Source organism: Salminus brasiliensis, chromosome 6 (assembly GCF_030463535.1).
Source record: "Salminus brasiliensis chromosome 6, fSalBra1.hap2, whole genome shotgun sequence".
In the NCBI taxonomy this organism is placed as follows: Eukaryota; Metazoa; Chordata; class Actinopteri; order Characiformes; family Bryconidae; genus Salminus; species Salminus brasiliensis.
Genome location: NC_132883.1, coordinates 35215715 through 35236942, shown reverse-complemented (window position 1 = coordinate 35236942; position 21228 = coordinate 35215715). Strand labels below are relative to the sequence as shown.

At 41.8% G+C, this 21228-nt stretch overlaps 1 protein-coding gene across 1 annotated transcript; it reads left to right on the top strand.

The window, feature by feature from the left end:
* Positions 1-1463: 1463 nt before the first annotated feature.
* Positions 1464-21211, top strand: mmp23ba (matrix metallopeptidase 23ba). Its single transcript, XM_072682196.1, has 8 exons — positions 1464-1620; positions 11440-11579; positions 12285-12424; positions 14253-14420; positions 15649-15813; positions 16201-16311; positions 20295-20421; positions 20697-21211. The coding sequence occupies exons 1-8, from the start codon at positions 1465-1467 to the stop codon at positions 20869-20871; spliced, it is 1182 nt and encodes a 393-aa protein (XP_072538297.1). The 5' UTR covers position 1464; the 3' UTR covers positions 20872-21211.
* Positions 21212-21228: the final 17 nt, after the last annotated feature.

Genomic DNA, 21228 nt, shown 5'->3' with positions numbered 1-21228 from the left:
TGTTTTATTAAACCTTACCTGTAGGTAAGTTAGGTTAATTGTATTCATTAGTAAAAGACAACAAGGGTTACAAAGTTTGAAATACTCATTCACATTGTTAAAAACTTACATTAGTTCTTAGTTCTATCTATTTAAGTTTACAGTTTTAGTTACAACCCCTGTAGAATGTGCACATACTAAGGGGGACTTAACGCTAGAAAGCCTGAACCATCCCAGAATTTTTTCAATTTTTATTTTGACTTTCTGATCAATCATTTAAAGAAATTAATGAACACTGCATTTATGACTTGTATCATATTTGAAACAACAGGAATGTACTGTCGCAGCAAGTTTTTTTTTAACAAACACAAAATGAAGAACACAAAATTGTTTAACCCCTTATGCTCTGAGTTGCCTTTAAATTTTAGTAATAAAAAAGTCATTTTAAACTTGATTATTGTTCTATTATTTTTGTGCTGCATGCAGTGCATGGATGATCCACCAGGGGGCAAAAAAATTATCAGATTTTATTTGCTAATTTAGGTAAATAGTTAATTATAATCAAGACATTTATTTATCTATTTAAATATGTATTTGTTTAATATATATTGTTGTCATTTCAATATCCTTTTATGTTTATTTAAGATGATATTATTATTATTTGTTAAAATTATTATAATTATTGTTCACTGATGTTGCAACAGTCTTAAAAGCTCTAAAAATATGTATCAAACATGATACAACTGTCTTTGAAGGGGTTTAATACAGTTTTGGCTACCTTATAGTCCTGTAACACCTACTATACTGCCTCATGTTATGTTGTTTAGTGGTTAGAGCTACAAGCTCAGGGTTGTGGGTTTGATACCTGGGTTCGACACCTGAACTCGGCAAGCTGCCACTATTGTGCCTTTGACCAAGACCCTTCACCCTCTAGGCTCCCTGGCCGCTGCAACAGTGGCTGCCCACCGCTCCGGGCACGTGTGCTCACTTTCACTGTGTGTGTTTCATCACTAGAGTGTACGGGTTTGTTCACTGCACAGATGGGTTAAAGCCAGGGACCAAATTCCATCTATGTACCCAATATACCACAACACCTAATTAACACACTGTCCCACAGTACCTTCTAGATCTTCCATAGCATCTACTATCTCATTAAAAACGGGATGTCCAAACTGGCCCCTCACTGCCCCATACTACCTGAGTCTACATCCCATCCTGGAGAGCAGCCCCTCCCCTCTGTGTCTGTCCTGTCAGACAGTGATCTCCGCTGGAGTAACGTGAGCCCACACGGCACGCATCCAGCAGTCTGAGGGAAGAAAGAAAGAAAGAGCTCCAGAAAATCACTGCGATTACAGCAGCGCTACAGCTCCACAGCGTGGAGCCCCGTCGGCTCGTCCCACCAGCCGGAGATTTCGCAGCCCTCTCGCTTGAGCCCTGCACGCCCTCCCAAAACCGATGGAGATCCCGCGGAGCACAGAGGAGTAGATGCCGGAGGAGTCCCGCGCTGCGCCGCCGAGCGTGTCGGCAGCCATGGAGAGCTCCAAGCGAAAGCAGGACTGCGGCTTAGCCCTGGTGGCCGTGCTCGGGCTGTGCTTAGCTGCGCTGCAAGGAGCCTCAGCTTTCCCTCTGTGGACATCTGAGGTAATGGAAGGGGCTTTGGTCGACCCCAGTCCAGACTATTTAACTTTGAATGTAAAGGAAAATGATGCATTAAGTTAATGACGAGCATTTTTGCCTGCATCTGATGTCTTTCCTATGTCTATTGCATTAGCATCATTAGCAGCCAGGAGTTTAACGCAAACTTGCAGAAACAGCCGAAGTTTAAAAAAAAAAAAAAAAACAGCAGCGAATTATATCTTACAAAACTTACAGTTTAACTTGGTTTAAAAGTTAAAACTTGATTTTAAAATGTAAATGTAAAAATATTGATTTCCCCCCATTTTTAGACAACGAAAAAAACCCTGTCATCTTTTACTTAGTCAATCGAATTGGACTTGTGTGATCGAATTGGACTTGTGTGATCGAATTGGACTTGTGTGATCGAAATTGGACTTGTGTGATCGAATTGGACTTGTGTGATCGAAATTGGACTTGTGTGATCGAATTGGACTTGTGTGATCGAAATTGGACTTGTGTGATCGAATTGGACTTGTGTGATCGAATTGGACTTGTGTGATCGAATTAGACTTGTGTGATCGAAATTGGACTTGTGTGATCGAATTGGACTTGTGTGATCGAAATTGGACTTGTGTGATCGAAATTGGACTTGTGTGATCGAATTGGACTTGTGTGATCGAATTGGACTTGTGTGATCGAAATTGGACTTGTGTGATCGAATTGGACTTGTGTGATCGAAATTGGACTTGTGTGATCGAATTGGACTTGTGTGATCGAAATTGGACTTGTGTGATCGAATTGGACTTGTGTGATCGAAATTGGACTTGTGTGATCGAAATTGGACTTGTGTGATCGAATTGGACTTGTGTGATCGAAATTGGACCCTTGTGATTAAACTGGACGGAAAATGTAAATATAATTAGCTTAAAAATGATACTACTGGTTAGCCCTGACATATATAGCATATATTGGAGAGAATGCTGAAGCTAATGGTCTGTCTGGTCTTGTCACCCTTTTGCATTAGAGTCAAGCAGGAGGTGGGTTTAACAGCAGACTTGCTAATGTAATCCCATCCCGTCCAGAGACTTCATGGTCAGAGTGACATAACACTGCTTCCTCCCGAATTATGAAACCAGCTAGTGGTCTTCAGAGTCTAATGCGGTTTTCTAACCGACACACCTGAGTGTGAAGTCTGCTTGAGGTCTGAGGAAGTGAGCTCACTGCATGCTGAATGTGACAACGACTTGTTACAAGCCACAGCTTTAGCATGTGCTACATCACTGAAGGTTGCATAACAAACAGCATCCAGCATTATTGATATATGATGATAAAATAGATACATATGATAGTTTGTAATGTAATATTTACTGGACTAAGAACTCTTTATTAGTAGTAGTAAAATACTGCAGCTGTCAGGGCTGCCTGCTAAATCTCAAATGGCTCCCTACTCCCTAAATAGTGCACTAGTCCCCATAAAACTGTAGCGTTTACATCTAAGCAGCTTGATGGATGTTAAATAAAACGTATTGTAGCTTATACGTGAATTTAAATGGCTTTCTATTAAATATACTGTGTATTCCTGACATAAGGGAAAAGCTATTTAATGTAAAAACATAGTAAAAAATAAATAAATAGTATAAAAAATAAATAAATAGTAAAAAACAAACAAACAAACAGAAAAACACTGTAGTCGACTATAAGCCAACTAATTAAGGGAACCGTGTCTGAGCTTAAACAGTGGTTCTAGTTGAAATCCTCCGATTAGGAACTGAAGTGGGCTTAAATCCCTAGGGGGATGGCAGCCCCTCGCATCCCCCTCAACTCAAATCAACCCTGTCTGTAACACAACTCTGAAGAATAGTAAAGTTTACGGTCCATGTGGAAAGGCGCTTCCAGAAGTCCGAATCTGAGCAGTGTTTCTGAGCATTACTCAAGTTAAGTGCACTGTCAGGTTTGGGGTTAGTGGTTTCTGGCAGAGTTTGTGGCCGGAGATCTTGTGAAGCGGCCACACCACTCCTGGCTTCAATTGAGCATGGGCTGCCAGATGCTGGTGTTTTGAGTGTGCTTTGATGCAGCTCCTGGTCAGCAAGGCCTTTGGGTTCAGACGATTTGGAGGTCTGCAGGTTGCGCCTATCAGAAAACCCCTTCTTGCATTGGCCAGATCAGTGTTATGGATGGTTATTTAGGAGCTGCGATGGAATCTTTTTTAATCTACAATGCTTTCTATAAACCCTAACTAGGGCTGTTATGATTATGCAAGTATAATCGCTTGCTTGATTAAAAATCACCGCCATTAGTTCAATTTGACTTTTTTGATGAATCAGCCTACCAGTTCATTTTAGTGAATGGATAATTAGGAAATCAGCAGGTCATTATAAATCTGTGTTAAGCAGCCTGTACATTCTCCACAAATTCTCTACTATTAGCCTCAAATCACTGTTTGTAAATGATTGAAAGAGAGGAAACCAGCAGCATCTGGCGAATGACGGCATGTTTGAGGACATCAGACTTCTGCATTACAATAAGAAACAGCCTGATGGGCACATTTTTATGCAAATCAAAAGTTAGCAAATTTATTTTTGACTCCCAGAAATGACAGCCTTCATGGCGGGAAGTTCCAGGAGGGCATAACCCACCCAACGTGATGCCAGCCAACACTGGTGACTGTTGGCTGATGCAACAGGAAAATTGGTATTTACTATGGTGACCATACGTCCCTTTTTTCCAGACATGTCCTCTGTTAAGGGTTTAAAAATGCTTTCGTCCTGGATTTCTGCCTTGTGCAAAATGTCAGGATTTCTCATTGATTTCACCACACATTCTGCATGCAGATTTTATAGCTTTGAACACGTCTGTTTAAGCCCAGCCTCCTCAGTGCCATTATTGGTCTACTTGTACCAGCATCTATATCAGCCATTGGTCAAACTGCTTCCCAGCACAGCCAGTTGACCACAGCCCTCCTACCCTAATACACACACACTGCCACAATCCTACAAATTAGGCCTACTTGAAGACCCCCAGCCACAACATCCTAACCACAATGGATGCATCACCCTGTGTTTTTACCTAGTAAATACTACTGTGTTCGGCTGTTCAGTGCATTTAATGCAGTTTGAAAACAATTACTTGATTAATAGTTACAAATAGTCTGTGGATCATTAGGATTAGTGATAAAATTGATTGTGACAGTCCCAAACAAAACATCAGCTTGGGGGTTAGGAGACTATTCATCATGCAGGTTCTTTGAACGTGTGATCTTAGGGTTACTCATTTAGACTTCAGCGCCACGCCAAAGCTTCAAGACCAATTTAAATGACTTTGTTTGCATGAGTGTTCAAACAAAGTAACCCTGTTTAAGTCTTACTGAATCTTTCTGGGGGCAGCGGGCCTTTCACATTTAAATATTTGTATCCAGAACCTCCACAGAGTCATCAGGAGCACTTTCTCAAAGAGTGTAACCAGGCAGTGCGTCACATGATTGCACTGATCTGACATCAAAGCGGTTCCTTAGCTCAGCCCACATATAAGCAGCCCAGCCGTACAGTTTAGGTCTGTCAGAGCGATGGCATGTGCACGAACAATGAAAGAGCTCCGGCTCCACTCTTTGCGCGAGTAAGCTACGCTCCAAGCCGTTCCCCAAAAGCCAAACCCCGTTTGTCGTTTGAGCGTCCGACAGTGCTGCGCTTGCCTTGGACTTCAAACACCATTTCTTTTTTTTCTCCCATTTTCCATTTATTTTCCTCAGGAAAAAAGAAGTCGCCATCTGCCAAGAGTGCAGCTTAGAACAACAAGCCTGCGAAAGCATTTGATATAAAGCCAGGCTACATGGCCTGTTCTGGGACTGTTTCGACTCAGGAATGTCTCCTCTGCCTCGTTGGCCCCCCAAAAAAAGGCCTCCTCCTTATTTCTGTCTCTCTTTCTCTGTCTCTCGCTCTCTTTTTTCTCCCTCCCTTTCCATAAACCGCTGTTATCAGGCTTTACGGAAAATCCAGACGGGTCATCTCAAAGTCTGGCCGAAGACCAGTATAGAGGTCTGGCCGCTCTTGACCAGGGGATTAGTCTGAAAAAAAGGAAGGTTCATCAGAACCCGTTGCGCCACGTACAAAGACCATGGTTCCCGTCATCAGCCGAAGCAGACACTTAGCTGCTTAGCTGCTTGCGAAGAGAACCGAAGACGTCCTTCATAAAAATGCAGTGGAGGAGCCTGTAGTTCATGCCAAGTCTGTAAACTTTTAACCCAGACACTTCCTGGCACTCCGTGAAGTGTGTATGTGTGTGTTCCAATATTGAAGAGTCAGGTTCAGTGTTGGGTTTCTGCTGAGGTAGCCTAAAGCTACTCTCAAATGGCTTTGATGGATGCATCGCATGCATCTGTCTCTGGAGATGTTGGTATCAGTCCTTAAATGATGAGATGTCCTCCTGCTTGGTTGGAATGGAAACCCAGTGACCCCAGCTTACCGCTGAAGTTTAGTAGCGATTTTGGATGTAATAGAATGGCACAATCGCTTCGTTTCCGGTGGATGAAAAATTACTGGATGTGCCAGCAGGGATGCCACACCCGTCAAGTGATGGAGTGGGTCAAGGGGTGAGCAAGTTGAAGGTGATGTCATGGCAACACCATCACCAAAACCCAACCACTATGTGCGTGGCCATTTAGACCATTTTAGGACATATGGACATATGGGAACGTATCTGGGACAGGAATCAACCTGCTTGCAGCTTCTTCATTGTGTTTAATGTTGTGTTAAAGGTGGCAATAATAATAATAATAATAATAATAAAAAAACAATGTGGACATGTGCTTTTAATGATTCAGCAATGGTCAGCAGTCATCCATATGGGCTAGTGAGGTAGCTAGCTCTATTTTACTTTCGCAAGTAAACTACAATTCTGCCTTTCTGCTCAAACATGTAAATCTCACCCCTCATTCTTACAAAAGCTGTTTTCTCAGGATCGCAACTTGATTTTCTTGTGGGCGGGGCTAGATTTGGCCTATGTGATGTCAGATCAGCCAAAGAACCAATCAGAGTTAGCAACATGTTTACGTCACCTACCTATATAATAGCGTCTTTGCTAAGCTTTGAACATGAATGCCGCATGGCAACCTTTTTATTTCATACTGTTTATTTCTTAAATATTATCATTTTAAACATTTGATATATATATATTGAAGTTATTAAGTGTCATAACTTTATTAAAACATGCAAAATGCAACCACTGCCAATCATTCTGCTAACTGACATGCCCTCGCAGTTCTGTGCAGGCTCAATGTTTAGAGCATTTACCTACGATTAAACTGCATTAACATATAAAAATATATTGTGCACTGTTCCAACACCGAAATTCACAAAATAAGCAGCACCATCAACACCCACTCCTCCTGCCTCCAGTTTTTTGGCTTTGTAGGTTATGCTACAATGCAAATATACAGTTTGTTCCGAATATTGCAAGAAAATTGAATCGTGAACCTAGTATCATGAATGATGTAGCAAAGACTCTATACTGAATAATAAATAGAGGTGCATGGCATAATTCAATTCATTAAATGCTGCATTGAATCCCAAATCATGCTGCCTACCATCAGCGGCCGGAGCCTGAGAGAGCACAATTGCTCTTTCTCTCTCTCCCATTACCTGAGTGTGATGTTGGCTGGCACGGGTGTCTGTTAGCCGATGGTACAGTGTTGATGTTGCATCGGCGGCAGTTTGAAAAAAGGGCAGCGGCTGGTTGTGCATGTGTCAGAGGAGGCATGTGTCAGTCCTCACCCTCCCAGTGTTGGGGCCATTACATGTGATTGGGCAGAGTACTAATGAGTGGGTTGGGTACTCTAAACTTATGGAGTTTAGAGTAAAATTTAGTAAAATATTTAGAAAAAAAATAAACAGTGCAAGTGGGCTTGGTGATTAGCAAGCCTCTCAGCACTGGGGCCTCCGGGTACCCACTTCCTCCCACAGTCCAAATACACATGGAGATCAAGTGACCTGGTTGCTCTAAAATTGCCCTGGAGTTTGAATGTATGCATGTGAATGAGTGTATGTCTGTATGCCCAGGTAGTGACGAGGTGGACATTCGTTTAGCGTTTAGAGTATGCTGCTGCTTCTTGTCGGGGGTCTCATGTTTGCTCTTTGTGGGGCAATGGTGGCTCAGCGGTTAGAGCTCCAGGCTATTGATGACAGGGTTGTGGATTTGATAGCCGGGCTCGGCAAGCTGCCACTGATCACCCTCTCTGCTCCCTGGGCGCCGCAGCAATGGCTGCCCACCGCTCCGGGCAGGTGTGCTCACTGTCCACTGTGTGTGTTTGGTGTGTATGTTCACTGCAAGGATGTGTTACAAAATGTCACAAATGGTGAATATGGTTGTCTGGTCTTGTCTTTTCCAATTCCAAGCCATGCCGTTTTTCCGTCAAAGGCAGAGAGAGCACAATTGGCTGTTATCTCTCTGGGTGTGTAGATGGAGGGTGCTTTCTTTCCTCATCACTCCTAAGTGACGTTGGCTGGCACAGATTTCTGTTAGCTGGTGCCGTGGAGATGTGGACTAGGCAGCTATTAAAAAAGATGCATTGGCTGGCATTGCATGTGTCGGAAGACACACGTGTTAAGTCTTTACCCTCAGTGTCGGAAGCATTGCTAGTTCCAGCAGGAGTTACGAATGGCTGGGTTAATTGACACGACCAAACCAAACAAATAAATTCTAATGAATAAATTAATAACATGTGCATAAGTACACGGCGGGGTTGCTTGTAAAAAACAAATTAATCCAATTTTACTGACTAAATGAATTGAAATGAATTATTATTTGTCTTTTTAATAAAGCCCACTTTAAGCACACAGCCAGGATGGTTCTCAGCTGTGTGTGGGACTCTTGCAGAAAGATGTTCTGAGTAAATTCTTACCAAATGACTACAGCTAATTTGCCTTTTAATAGCATATCTAGCATGTGTTCACTGCTTAAAAATGTGTGTCTGTGTGTGTGTCTGTGTGTGTGTGTGTGTGTGTGTGTGTGCGCGCACGTGTACATATTTATTTGGTGGGGACGGGTCCAATTGCACACTGCGACCAAGAATTTTTATTTCCCTGCCTGCTTGTTCCAGACAAGTCAAGTTCACTAACTCTCGGAATGACAAGGCCACCCAAATGTTTCGCCTGTCATTCTAAGCTAGTTACATAAGCGACATGTGTAGAACACTGTTGCAAACATGCATCCTGACTGCACAGCTTTGTTGTGTAGTTCCAGGCTAGAAATACTCTCTGGAGTCAACGTTTCAATTGTAGAATCATCCTTTGTGAATGTCTTTCATTACATGAATCGTGGCTGTGGCAGGGCTACAAGAATGCGGAGCTTCAGTGTTTCAGTTTGTTTGGTTGATGTTCTTGGACGGGAGTGACATGGGAATATCTGCAAGTTGTAGAGTCAAGAGGATCCTTTTCAGGGCTTTCGAGTGATGTCGACATTAAAACCACTGACAGATGAAGTGAAAACATTGATTATCCTTATCTGCGTTGGCTTCTGTCAAGGGGTGGATTTATTAGGAAGCAAAACGGTCACTTCTTGAAGATGATGATGTGTTAAAAGCAGGAGAAATGAGCAAGCGTAAGAATCTGAGCCACATTAACAAGGTCCAAATTGGGATGGATAGATTTCTGGTACGCAGTGGTCAGTACCTACCAAAAGTGGTTCAAGAAAGGACAGCCGGCAAACCAGCGACAGGGTCATGGTAGCCCACGGCTCACTGACGCGATCCATGGAGGCTCCACATTGGCTCCACATTGCTGCTCATGTCTTGGTGCCAGATACCACAGGACGCCTTTAGAGGTCTCGTGAAGTCCATGCCTTGACAAGGCAGAGCTGTTTTGGCAGCAAATTATCAGGCAGGTGGATATGGCTGATCTCTGTATGTGTAATTTGAAGGCTTGTCAGATTGATGGTATAATGTATGATGTGAAGCACATAGGCTTAACTATTCAGAGATGAGCCAAAACATAGTGACTTCTTACCAATTAAGCAAATCTTTGCACGGTAGCACACAAGGTCAACAACAAGATCAGGGTCATTGCTAGGTGGCATACCAAAGGTCAAGATGTTTTGGAAATGGTCAGGCGGAAAGATCTTTGGATCTCTGACCAGGGCCTAAACGTGGACAGCACAGCGTCTCTCATAAAGGGAATCCACCACAGGTCTAGTGCCTCTGCTGGCTGGATGCAGCATATGATGTGTAGCTCCGTCCATCCCTGCATCTTTCCATAACAAAACAGCCCATTTTCACAACGTTTTTTTTTTCTATTTCCATCTCCAGTGTCTTAATTCCAACTTGGTTTTTACTGTGCTAATGCTGGCCCATTTATTTCCCCAGAGAAATTGGTTTTAACATGTTATTCTGACATATTGTAAGAAAGTGGGGTTTACACGTAGGATTGAAGTGATTGACAGTCTTGGTGTTGTGCTATTGGTCACATTAACAAACACACAGTAACACAGATTTTTGCAGTAAGTCTGACGTTAGCGTAAAATGGCCAACGTGATCTAACTACTCATTAGTCAGCAAGCCTAGTTCTGGAGGTGCTGTACTCGGCCGTGTCCAGAGCTCTCGCCAAGTGTACTGTCTAGTCTGGATTGAGTCCAAATACTGTTTAAAATATATAGATTTTTTCATTTAATTGTAACTGGTGCGCACTGACTCTCTTTCGTAGCAGCAGCCTGGGGATTAAACTGAATTATAGTAGTTTTGGTTCATCCACTGCACAGACTGCAAATTTGACATGGTGGACAGTTTTGTAATATTACTGTACTGTGAGTCCACATGCTATCCGTTTCTGTATCTCTTTTTAGTTCGTCCAGAAAAACGTGTCCTTCAACAGTGGCTCAAAGCACAAATTACAGTTCCTAATTGTAGGGGGACCCCAGGAGCAAGGAATACCAATTTTCTACAAGTCTACTAGGTCTTGCATGGTTGTTAGGGGCCCCCTTTTCTCCTTATGTTTAATCCTTTTTTGAACTCTCCTTTTTCCCTACTTTCTCCTTCCTTATGCAACTGGATTATTTTATACAGAAACATCTGGAAAATTCACTCACTTTGACTTAATGACCGTTTTAACTGGTCATAAAAAAAGAAGGGTGGTCTCATTTACACAGTACTGTATTTATTAGTTCCATAACACACATGCTTTGTACATTGATAGTTAAGCCCACTGAATACTCAGAGTTGTTCAGTGTGTAAAACTTCATATATGCCTACAGAATGTTTTTGTTATCACCACAATACCTGGGGGCTATTTCCAACAAGAGAAGAGCTGAGGGACTTTTGTGAGCTTTAGGCTCAAGCTAGCTGTCTAACTAAGAAATCCTGCTTGTGGAACACCCCCTTGCTGTTTCCCAGTGTTAATGTATTTTGTGTTTCTTGGGTCACGGTGCTCCCAGGCTCAAGGCCCAGCTCAACATTTCTCACTCCTGTCCTCACAGATTCTCTAGGGAGTAACAGTGCTATACCAGACTGCCATGTTTGGCGCTCGTTTCAACTCTAGGGTATAAGGCATGGGTTCGGGCCTAAAGACAGAAGTCACACAATAGCACCAGTTATGTTATGACCCCGTTAAACAAAGCCTCAGTCTCTGCCTTTTCACAGTTTAGATTGAGACTTGCTTCGTGGACTAATTAATTCAAGATGTGTTTCTGGTTTAACAAAGCGTTTAGTCTATTAGGGGAGCGCAAAGCTTTAAAAAAAAAACAAAGACCTCAGGAGAAGAGCTATTGTGCATCCTGATGCAAACGTGGCACACAGACTTTGCTTAGTGGAAAAAATGCTCATACTACTAATCATTTGGCTAATCTGAGTTTTTTTTGTCCAAGGAAGAAGCTCACATTTCTGGTGTTTTGATCATTGGGATTCGTAAAGATGCCCACTCCCACGTGCTTCACCTTTCCAGGAACAAACGCTACACCCTGACCCCGGAGAAGCTGAAATGGGACCAATTCAAGCTAACCTACAAGTAGGAATTTCTGCAAGGGTTTTTTTAAGCATGCTTCTTTTCTGCTCCACAAATTAAATCATGTTCTGAACATCCAGGTTGTTTTTGCTCCTGCCAGGGCGTTCTTGCCAAGCGCAAAGGCCTTCTTTGTCTCTGTCAGACAGACGATTACAAACGCAGTTGCTTCTTTTGAGTTGGGATGTTAAAGTACCATGGACCTTCTCCTTGGCAGCCTACATATGTATTATACTATTATACTTTATGCTGAAATATTCTTTAACAATTATGCTGCTCGGAACAACATATTGTTCATTTTCACAATTTTCCACAATCTTTTGGTCACTCTGACATACTGCTATCAAGTGTCAAATCAGGACTGGTTGAGCTAGGCCTCAACCCTTTAACGCAGAAAGGCTTATTACATACTAAGCGGTATTATTCAGTAACTACAGGGACGTCTGTACAAACTATTGGGGCTATTCTTTGGTTGTAGAAGTTTGTAGTAACTCTTTTGGCCCACCGGCGGGCCATAGGCTTTTTAAGGGGTTTGGGTCATAACTGTGCCATAACTTGGTCAAATAAGACTAAAACACGCCTTTAAAATAGTGCTAATTTCTACTAGCATTTAATTATTAGTGCTAAAGTTAAGATTCAAACGTCGGCTCTACTGCCTTCATAATAAGTAGAACTGTAAATTAAATGCACGCTTTTGCTGTGTTTTTGTAGACTGCTGTCGTTCCCAAGGAACCTGATGAATGCCAGCGACACACGCAGGGGCATCGCCAAAGCCTTCGCTATGTGGAGCGACGTGTCGCCTTTCAGCTTCAGAGAGGTGCCTGCTGATCAGGAGGCCGACATTAAAATCGGTACGAGCATGGAATAAGCATCACTGTCAGAACAGCCCAGAGTGTCCACTTAAGTGTCTGGCATTGAGTGCAGCCATTGTTAGTTAACATATGCCTGGAAACAGTTGCAACAGACCTGAACTGAGCAGAAGGTAACCAGTTCCATTCATTTGAAATGGCAGTAAATCACTGGAATTACTGAGACGTGGAAGTTGACTCTCTTTTGGGGTCACGTCTTTGCAGTTGGGTGATTTGTTTGAAAAATACCCTTTCTAAACCTTAGACGTTTACTGTTTTTACTGTTGTTCCATTACACTTTAAAATGTAGATACATATTAATTTAATTTATAAAACAAGACACCAAAAAAGGCTGAATAAACCCCTTACTCATGTATTAATTTTATAATCATATCATTACGTTAATTGTTTGTGATCATTTTACCCAGTATTTGCTATCTATACACACATACTTCTAGCAACAACCTCTAACAAACAACTGCCCGGAAATGCCCTAGAAATCACCTAACGTACCGTATCAACCGCTTAGCATCACCCTAACAGCCTCCTCAGGTATCAAAGCAACTGCATAATGAGGTTTGTCCCCTTCCAGTTTTAATTATAGACTCAATCTACCACTATATGTTTACTATATGTTTAAACGATACGTCTATACTAGTTCAAACTATACAGAGAGTCCAGAAGTCTTAGACCACTAAGGAAAATGCTTATGTGGCATTCTTTTTTTTTTTAATGTAATTAAAAACTTTCCATTACAAACAATGATATAAGCAGAACTTTTAAATCTTACCACACGAATTTCAGAGTTTCTTAGCACTTGGTATTTCCACCTTTTGCTCGAATGACATCATACGCTGATAGGTAGATGAAGTCTAATCAGAGTTATCTGAACAGAAGCTTCAGTGGAAGGGATGAGACTAAGGGCCTGTTTATACCTGACATTAGCATGCATTTTTGCGGATCGGCTCATGCATGGATTTCACTTATCCACATGAAAAGCCAGGTGTAAACACTCCCCAGGGCACATTGTAATCGGATTGCGATCAGATCACTGAAACCACATTCAGAGTTGTCAGAGACAATTCTCAGCCACGTTCCACACAAGTGTAAACGAAATACACTCGCTCTTATACATGTGCACACATTTTCATAGGTGAGAGCAGTATTACAGAGTTTGTTCCCTTGCGGTTTAAATAATCTGCCACATCTTCTGTTATGGGAACGTCGCAACAATCTCTTGTTTCACTGCCCTGTAGAACCACCATCGTTCCTCTAAACCGTTCACAGTCTCAGAGCAGGACAATTTTAATGAGAAACCTGAGCTGTGTGCTAGATCTGAATGTTCATGTTGAACTGCAACATATTAAAAGGAATAGGAATTTATGATGACTGAGTTCAGATGATGTGAATCCAAACTCTCTTATAGATTTAGGTCACTATTTTGCCACTAAACTGCAAAATAAAAAAAAAAGATGTACGAACAAAATCTAATAAAAACAAACTGACACACAACTGGCTAGCTGCAGAGGATTTAATGGAACTCTGGCAACATTCGAGACATTCTGGGTCAGAGTCAAAAAGTGTGTCCTCAGGGGATTTGGACATTTTTGTCTGTGTCAGTGACCGGTGTCAAAGAAATTACAGTCGATCCCCGTGTATGTGCACCTCTGGGAGACATTCAAGGTTGGTTCCAGCATAAATTTGCAGAGTTGACTCCTCAAATTTATGCTCCTTAGGGCCATTTACAGCTTTTGGAGAGCTTGTCCTGCTGGTCTTGACTCGGTTGTCTATGTTGGAAAGCTGATTATGACTCAGTGTTCCGCTTTGGCAGGCTTCTACCCTGTAAACCATACGGACTGTCTGCAGTCCTACCTGCATCACTGTTTCGACGGCATCACTGGCGAACTGGCCCACGCCTTCTTCCCCCCGACTGGAGAAATCCACTTTGACGATGATGAATACTGGATTCTGGGGAACATGCGCTTCAGCTGGAAGAAAGGTGCTTTGTGTCCTTTTGAAAAGTCTCTCTCTCTTTCTACCCACAATTTAGAATGATTATGCCAACGGCACAGCTTTAACAGAACATAGCCATGATTCATCAAAATTTAGCTGTAAGCTGTTGCACAGGTGTTGGAGTCGTAGGTCGCTTTTGAGGTGAACTGGCAAAAACTTAAATTTACACAACTTTCTCCTTACACCAAACACAGTAGAGCTGAGACATGTTGGGCTAATGTAGCTAACAAAATCCCACCAATAAGCACTGTCCAAACTACAGTGCTGAGATGCTAAATAATCTTAATCTTCGGCTTATGTGGTTTCCAACACTGTACATACTGACGTACTGCTATTGATAACTGTAATAGACAAGTACTCTTCAAGAGTCTCAAAAAAAAAAGTTAAGACCGCTACCCCGACCACCAAACACCAAACGATCGAGATGCCGAGAGTTTGCTGCAACTCTAGCAGGACTCATATGATTTTAAAATCACTTGAAAAGTGTTTGGTGTAAGAATAGCATTAGTTCATTTTCTTTTTTCACCGTCACTTGGTGAGAGGTCCTGTCTCTCTCAGAGCTGCTTAAGAACTTTCTTCTTAAGCTGTCTTGTTCTCGGTCCAACACACAGTACTTCGCCACTGTACACTAATAAATGCACATATAATGGTGGGGCACTATTTCTGTGCACTGTTTAGCGTGCTTGTGTTCGGTTTGAGACGCAGCCTTTGTGTTTGCTGTAAGAGGAAAGTTAATGATAATTGGTCATACGGCACTACATTTGTAATGTGTAATTGCCCTATCCCCTAATGCTGAACAGACATGTATTATTGGTACATAAGCCGTATCCAGTCTACATCACTAAATTTGTTGTAAAAATTTCCTTGTCACACTGAAATGCACATGGCCAATGGTTTTGTGAGAATAACTGAAGTGCATTCTGTGGGCGAGGAGGGGTCAGGGCTTATCCTATCCCTGGCCGTGGCAGTCCGCTGCTCTGCAAATTCGAGTGCTTTCCATGCTCCCAGCACACCTGACATCTGACCCAGCTAACTCATTTACAAGAGCTTTTTGAGTTGAAGTGGGTGTATCAAAGCAGAGGAAACACAAAAATGTGCAGAGCAGTGGACCTCCAGGACTAGGCTTTGGGACCACCGCTGTACACCCACATTCAGTCTTTTTGTTTAATATAATGCAATACTTATATGCCTGTGTACGAATGTCCTTTAAACAGGGGTATGGTTGACAGACCTGGTTCATGTAGCAGCTCATGAAATTGGCCATGTGTTGGGTCTTATGCACTCCCAGAACCCAACAGCCATAATGCATCTCAACGCTACACTGACAGGGCGCAAACTCATTACGCAGGACGACGTCTGGGGCGTACATCGACTGTACGGTGCGTAACCAATAAGCAGAGCAAACCAAATGTCAAAAGCTTTTTATTTTTTTTATTTACTCTCTGAGTTTTCCCATGTAATGTTGATTGTAAAATAGTGGGAAATCTGCAGCAAATAAGTTTGCTTTGGAAACTAAGTTTTGCTTACCAGCACCCTGCATGTGTGTCTCCTCAATGAACTGATTTAAAACTGCATTAAGCCAAAATCTTCACTCAGAACTCATAAACGAGTGTCTCTGGCATTAGACGGCATATTTCATGTAATAGACTTTCTTTATTTGGGGCCTTCATCTGTTCCTCACGTTTTACCTTCATATTTTTGGGGCCTCTTTTGCGTGTCCTCTCTACCGCCCTTCCTAATTCCTCTTTCCTTCTCTGTCCCTCCAGGATGTTTGGATAGATTATTTATCTGTCCCGCCTGGGCCAGGAAAGGCTACTGCGAAAGCAAAAGAAAGCTAATGCAGAAGCATTGCCCCCACAGCTGCGACTTCTGTTATGGTAAGAGCAATCACTTGTGCACATTCTTTAAATAAATAAATATACAGACCCAGAACCAAAAAAAAGAAACTAAGCAAAAGGGAGTTGAATCAGGTATACTTGAGTAGGAAAAGCACAAAACTGTAGGAATCCGGCCCTCCAGGACCAGACGAAATATTTACATACACCCGGCCCACTAGCGAAAGTTTAAATGCAACGCAGCAGACGCTAGCTGGGTGCTAGGCTAAAAGCTAACCCATTCTAGACCCTACTACAATTTCTTCAGGTCACTGTGTGTCCAAATGTTTGTGGACACCCTTCAGCTACTTGCACCCATTGCCGGCACAGACGTACATATGCAAAAATACAGCTTTTCTGCCACTGTAGAGAAGTACTACCTACAGAATTAAAAGTGTGGGCTAGAGGGGTATATAGCCACCCAGCATAAAGCTGTGGAGCAGCGGAAGGAACTGTGGAAAGATGGTGCTCAATCCAGGACTTTTGTGATTGGTTTGGAAGAGTTGTGAAGTTGGATGACCTCACAAACTAATACTCTCATCACTAAATGCAATCAAATCCCAACAGCAACGCTCAAAATCTAGTTGAAAATACCCTTGATTTTGGAAGAAAAAAGGAATGAGCAGGTGTCCAAATACTTTTCTGGATTATGCACTTTTATAGTGCATAATCCAGTGTTCTTGGTCTGAAAAACAGTGGCTAAGCCAGGCTACATGGCTCCTGTGAAGTTACAATGACATGAACCAGACAATAAAAGTAGAGCTTTTTCCTTTTATTGTCAAAGAAGAAGGGATAAAGGCAAATAACAGGGTTGTAAATAGGCTTGTAAAGCTGCACTTGGGCATGTTTCACCCCTACCAAAGCCACATACTGAACATTTGTACATAAACAACTTAAGATCCTGAATGAATGCATTCTTTGGCACCTTTCCGCTATACAATACATGTATAATGTGATCCTGAAACTTTTACACTCACAAGTAGACCTGTCATTAGAATAGACTGACTGACTAATAGACTAAATGACTATTGGAGACAATCTATTTTCACAACTTCATTTACCCATGAAAAGGGCTTGTTAATTAGCTGATGGGTGCAGTCACAAGTTGGACCACAATGTGGAAAATACTGGTATCGTCCATTATTAAATCATCTTTGGTTTTCCACACAAACATATGATATAAACAGGACTTAGTGGGTCTAATATGTATAATATTTCTGGAGCCAAGTGCATCAATACTGCTAACTGATAGCTACCTGCTTTTCAACAGTCTAACCCCACTATAGTGGAACAAAGATGTAGTTTATTTTGTGCTCAAGAATTAATTTTATTTTAGAAAGCTGACTTTTTTGGGGGGGGGGGGGGTTTCTAGGCACGTTTCCCCATATTTTTTTGGAATAATGGCACAGTGTTGATCAGTGTTGTTCAGCTTGTATTCAGAGGTGCCAGTTTCTTTTTCAGCAAGCAAAATACACACTTCATTAGATATAGCTCAGAAAAACGACCTGGGGAAGCCAAAACTTTCCACGTTTCCCATGAAGAACAGTCATAACAGCAATGTGTTTTGTGTCATTGTCTTGCTGTAGCACTGAAAGCATCTGGAAACACTTTATGCATAGATGATCTGTTTCTGAACACTACTTAAGTTTTCTTTTAAGATGCTCAGCTCACTTTAGTTAGGACAGCATTAAAAGTGACATTTATTCATCCATTCCACACATACCCCAAAACATAGTGGATTGGTCATGACATGTTGGGTGTCTTGGTTTTGCACTGGAACCAATACACTAATAATGGATTTTTAGTGACGTAGACTTCCATTGCTTGTTAGCTACATTGGCCTCATAGCCGAACCCTGAAGACGCAGACATTCAACACCAAATGCATCGCAGCCAATCAACTATGTTTGAAGTAAAGACAAGTTTGTCCAAATTGAATTTTTTTCTGTGAGGGACCTTTGAATTTCATTCACCCTCTCTCGCAACAGCTGCCCTTTTAAATGTTTTGGTGTCTGACAGACATCAGTATCGATGTAGCATAGAGGGGAAACACCACCCTCATTCCCATCCCCACAGCGGACCGGGTTCGATTGTCCAAGTGAGAACACCTAAAAGAGCTAGCCAAGAACACCATGCTAAACCAGTAAGAGTTCTTCGGCAAGACTACCAACCACAGATTAGATTATGTTGCCCAGAGCATCTTAATGCTTAGTTTGAGCCGATGCTGCTCCACATTGTCCGTTTAAATATTAAAATAATAATAATAAAAAAATATGATAAGATGTGCTGCTAATTAATACTGAAGTAAAATATAATAAATAATAAAAATTTGATACATTCTGAACCGATTTTTTATTGTGTTTAATATCTTATAATCCAGTTTGACAGTTCTCCCACTGGTAAAAAAAAAGAGCATTTCCACAATAGTTTTATAAAGTTACAGATGTTACGGTCCGTTTTCATGTTCTACTGTAAAATGAAGACTCCGAGCTGAATTGGGATTCAAACCGCCGATACCCAAGCCATAAAAACATGCCTGGATTGGATCAGGAAAACCCTACTCCCAACACTACATTCACCTGCCTGTGTGACATTTAAATATCAGACATGTAGTTTTAGCACTTCTACACCAAAGTAGCAAGACATAAAAGCCAGTGTAATTTAGATCTGAAAAAAAGGGACATGTTAACTGCCTAGCCCTAAATTCCGTCACTGTCAGTTTACGAAAAGCCTCCCCTGGCCAAGAACAACTGAAGGAGGGGAAAACCATTCCGCAACACAACTGAGCAATCTGATAATACATACACATTTAATAATAGGGTCTGGGTCTCTCCATAAAGAAGCAAGATTACATCTCAGCCTGTTGTTCAGATAACCCTCGACTGTGTGGTCACAATACTGACATTTTGATACAATACTAAAGAAAAGTATTGACATTTCATAAAAGTTGCAATTGTTTAATGCAATAGCAAAACATGCCCACAAGCAACAGAGCTTTACAAGTGACTAAAGTCTAGGTTAGACTTGGAGCACCTGAAACAGCTGGTTATCCACCAACATGTACTTTATAAGTGTCTATAAAATGAGAGCCAAATCTAGTCATAACGTGGCTTGCATATGCATAGATCTTTATATAACAATGTAGTAGCTAATATGACCATTAAATTGTCTGAATTTTACTATGAATGGACCAACAGAAATGTGTAATAAAATCTATTAAAATTGACTTCCATTCACTCATGAAGAGTGGGAAAATACAATGCCATGACCTGAGACTGCTGTAAACCAAAGCACGTCAGGAAGTGCTGTCTAAGCTTCTTAAATTAGTAGGAGGCTCCAAGCCTCCATCATTAAGCTTTAAAGTCTTTCCATGAAATCTTGTGTCTGGTGACTGGAGTACAGCATAGGAGCTCTGCTCAGGAATCCAACTGATTCGAGCCAGCCCAGTGTCCTGGAAGAACACAACAGGAAACGTCTCCTCGAGATTCCCCGGCACAGACGGCTTTTCCATCGAAGTGTTGGGGTTGTGTTTACTCGAGAGTAAGAGGATGCGGTTCCTAATCTGGTTCTCGTTGCAGACGGGGTGCAGTTCGGTCCTAGGGGGAAAATTTTGTGCGTGAATGCAAGCCACTGGAATCTGAGAGTTTGCCTTATGGGCCTCAGATGCAAGCAGATTCGCGAATTGCAGGGACAAGGACCAGACCACAAATGGCTCCCTCTTAGCTAGAAGTAAGGACATGGATAACGTGATTCTTCGTGATCAGGGTGCAGTGCGGATATTACTTCACGTTGTCTGTGGTTGCTCTTCTAGGACCAATTTTGCTTTTCCTGTAGCGATGAGGTAAATCCTTTTTGTTAAATAGGGAATCTGGTTTAGCACTAGAACCTGAAGGTGACTTCCATAAAGAGGCTCAAGTATGTATATAGCAGATGTTACATTAGTGTAGATCATTGCCAAGTAATTACCTTGTCATAATGCCCAAACAGCATTCCCGTTTCCCACTGTCGCCCCAACTCCAACGCCGCCACGGACCAAACACAAGCTTGTTGCTGAGGGAAAGAAGCTCACCTTCCGCTGTGGAAAGAAAATTGCTGCGAAGCAAGGCAAAGTGTCGTGAGTTGAGAGTTGAGATCTGTTTTGTTCCCCTTTATATAAGTGTTAGACCTGTAACAACATACGGAATTATTACAAATTTAGGAATAAGAAGCGTCTTATTAAAAAAAATATATATACGACTTACATTAGTTATAGATAACATTATAAAAAGTACAAGCAAAAAAATTCATTATGTCTTTGTTAATTAAGAAACAACTTTATTTCAGTATATACTTTGTTTACTCGTAAGTTAAATCATAATCCCCTAACCTCTAACATTCTGTTCATGCTAGCTGGTACAAAGACGGCGAGTTGCTGGAATACTCTCATCCTGGCTACATCTCCCTAAAGGACGACCACATCAGCATTGTGGCTAACGCGATCAACGAGGGTACATACACCTGCATTGTGAGGAAGAAGAACAAGGTTTTAACAAACTATTCGTGGAAGGTACGGGTGCGCTTCTGAGGGCTAGAATGGACTTCAGCGTGCGTTTCGGGGGTGGGGGTATGGGGTTAACAGTCAACCTTCAACACAAAGAAGCACTTGGTAAGACCAGAAGCTGGTTCCGTCACAAAGCAGTTCAGTTTCCTCCTGATCTAAGGAGCTCTGCCATGCTGTGATCAAGTGTTGTCCAAGACGGTGGTCAGCAATGCAGAAAAGTCCATAAATTGATCACAGCACCACATGGAACCTCACTCACTTGGGCACATATTCCACTAGATTTATACAGAAATCTACCAAAGATTTTGATGTCAGGGTTCTTCTGTTTTCCTTTTTGTATGTTACATTTCCTTAGGTGCCAAATAAAAACTTATTCTTTGA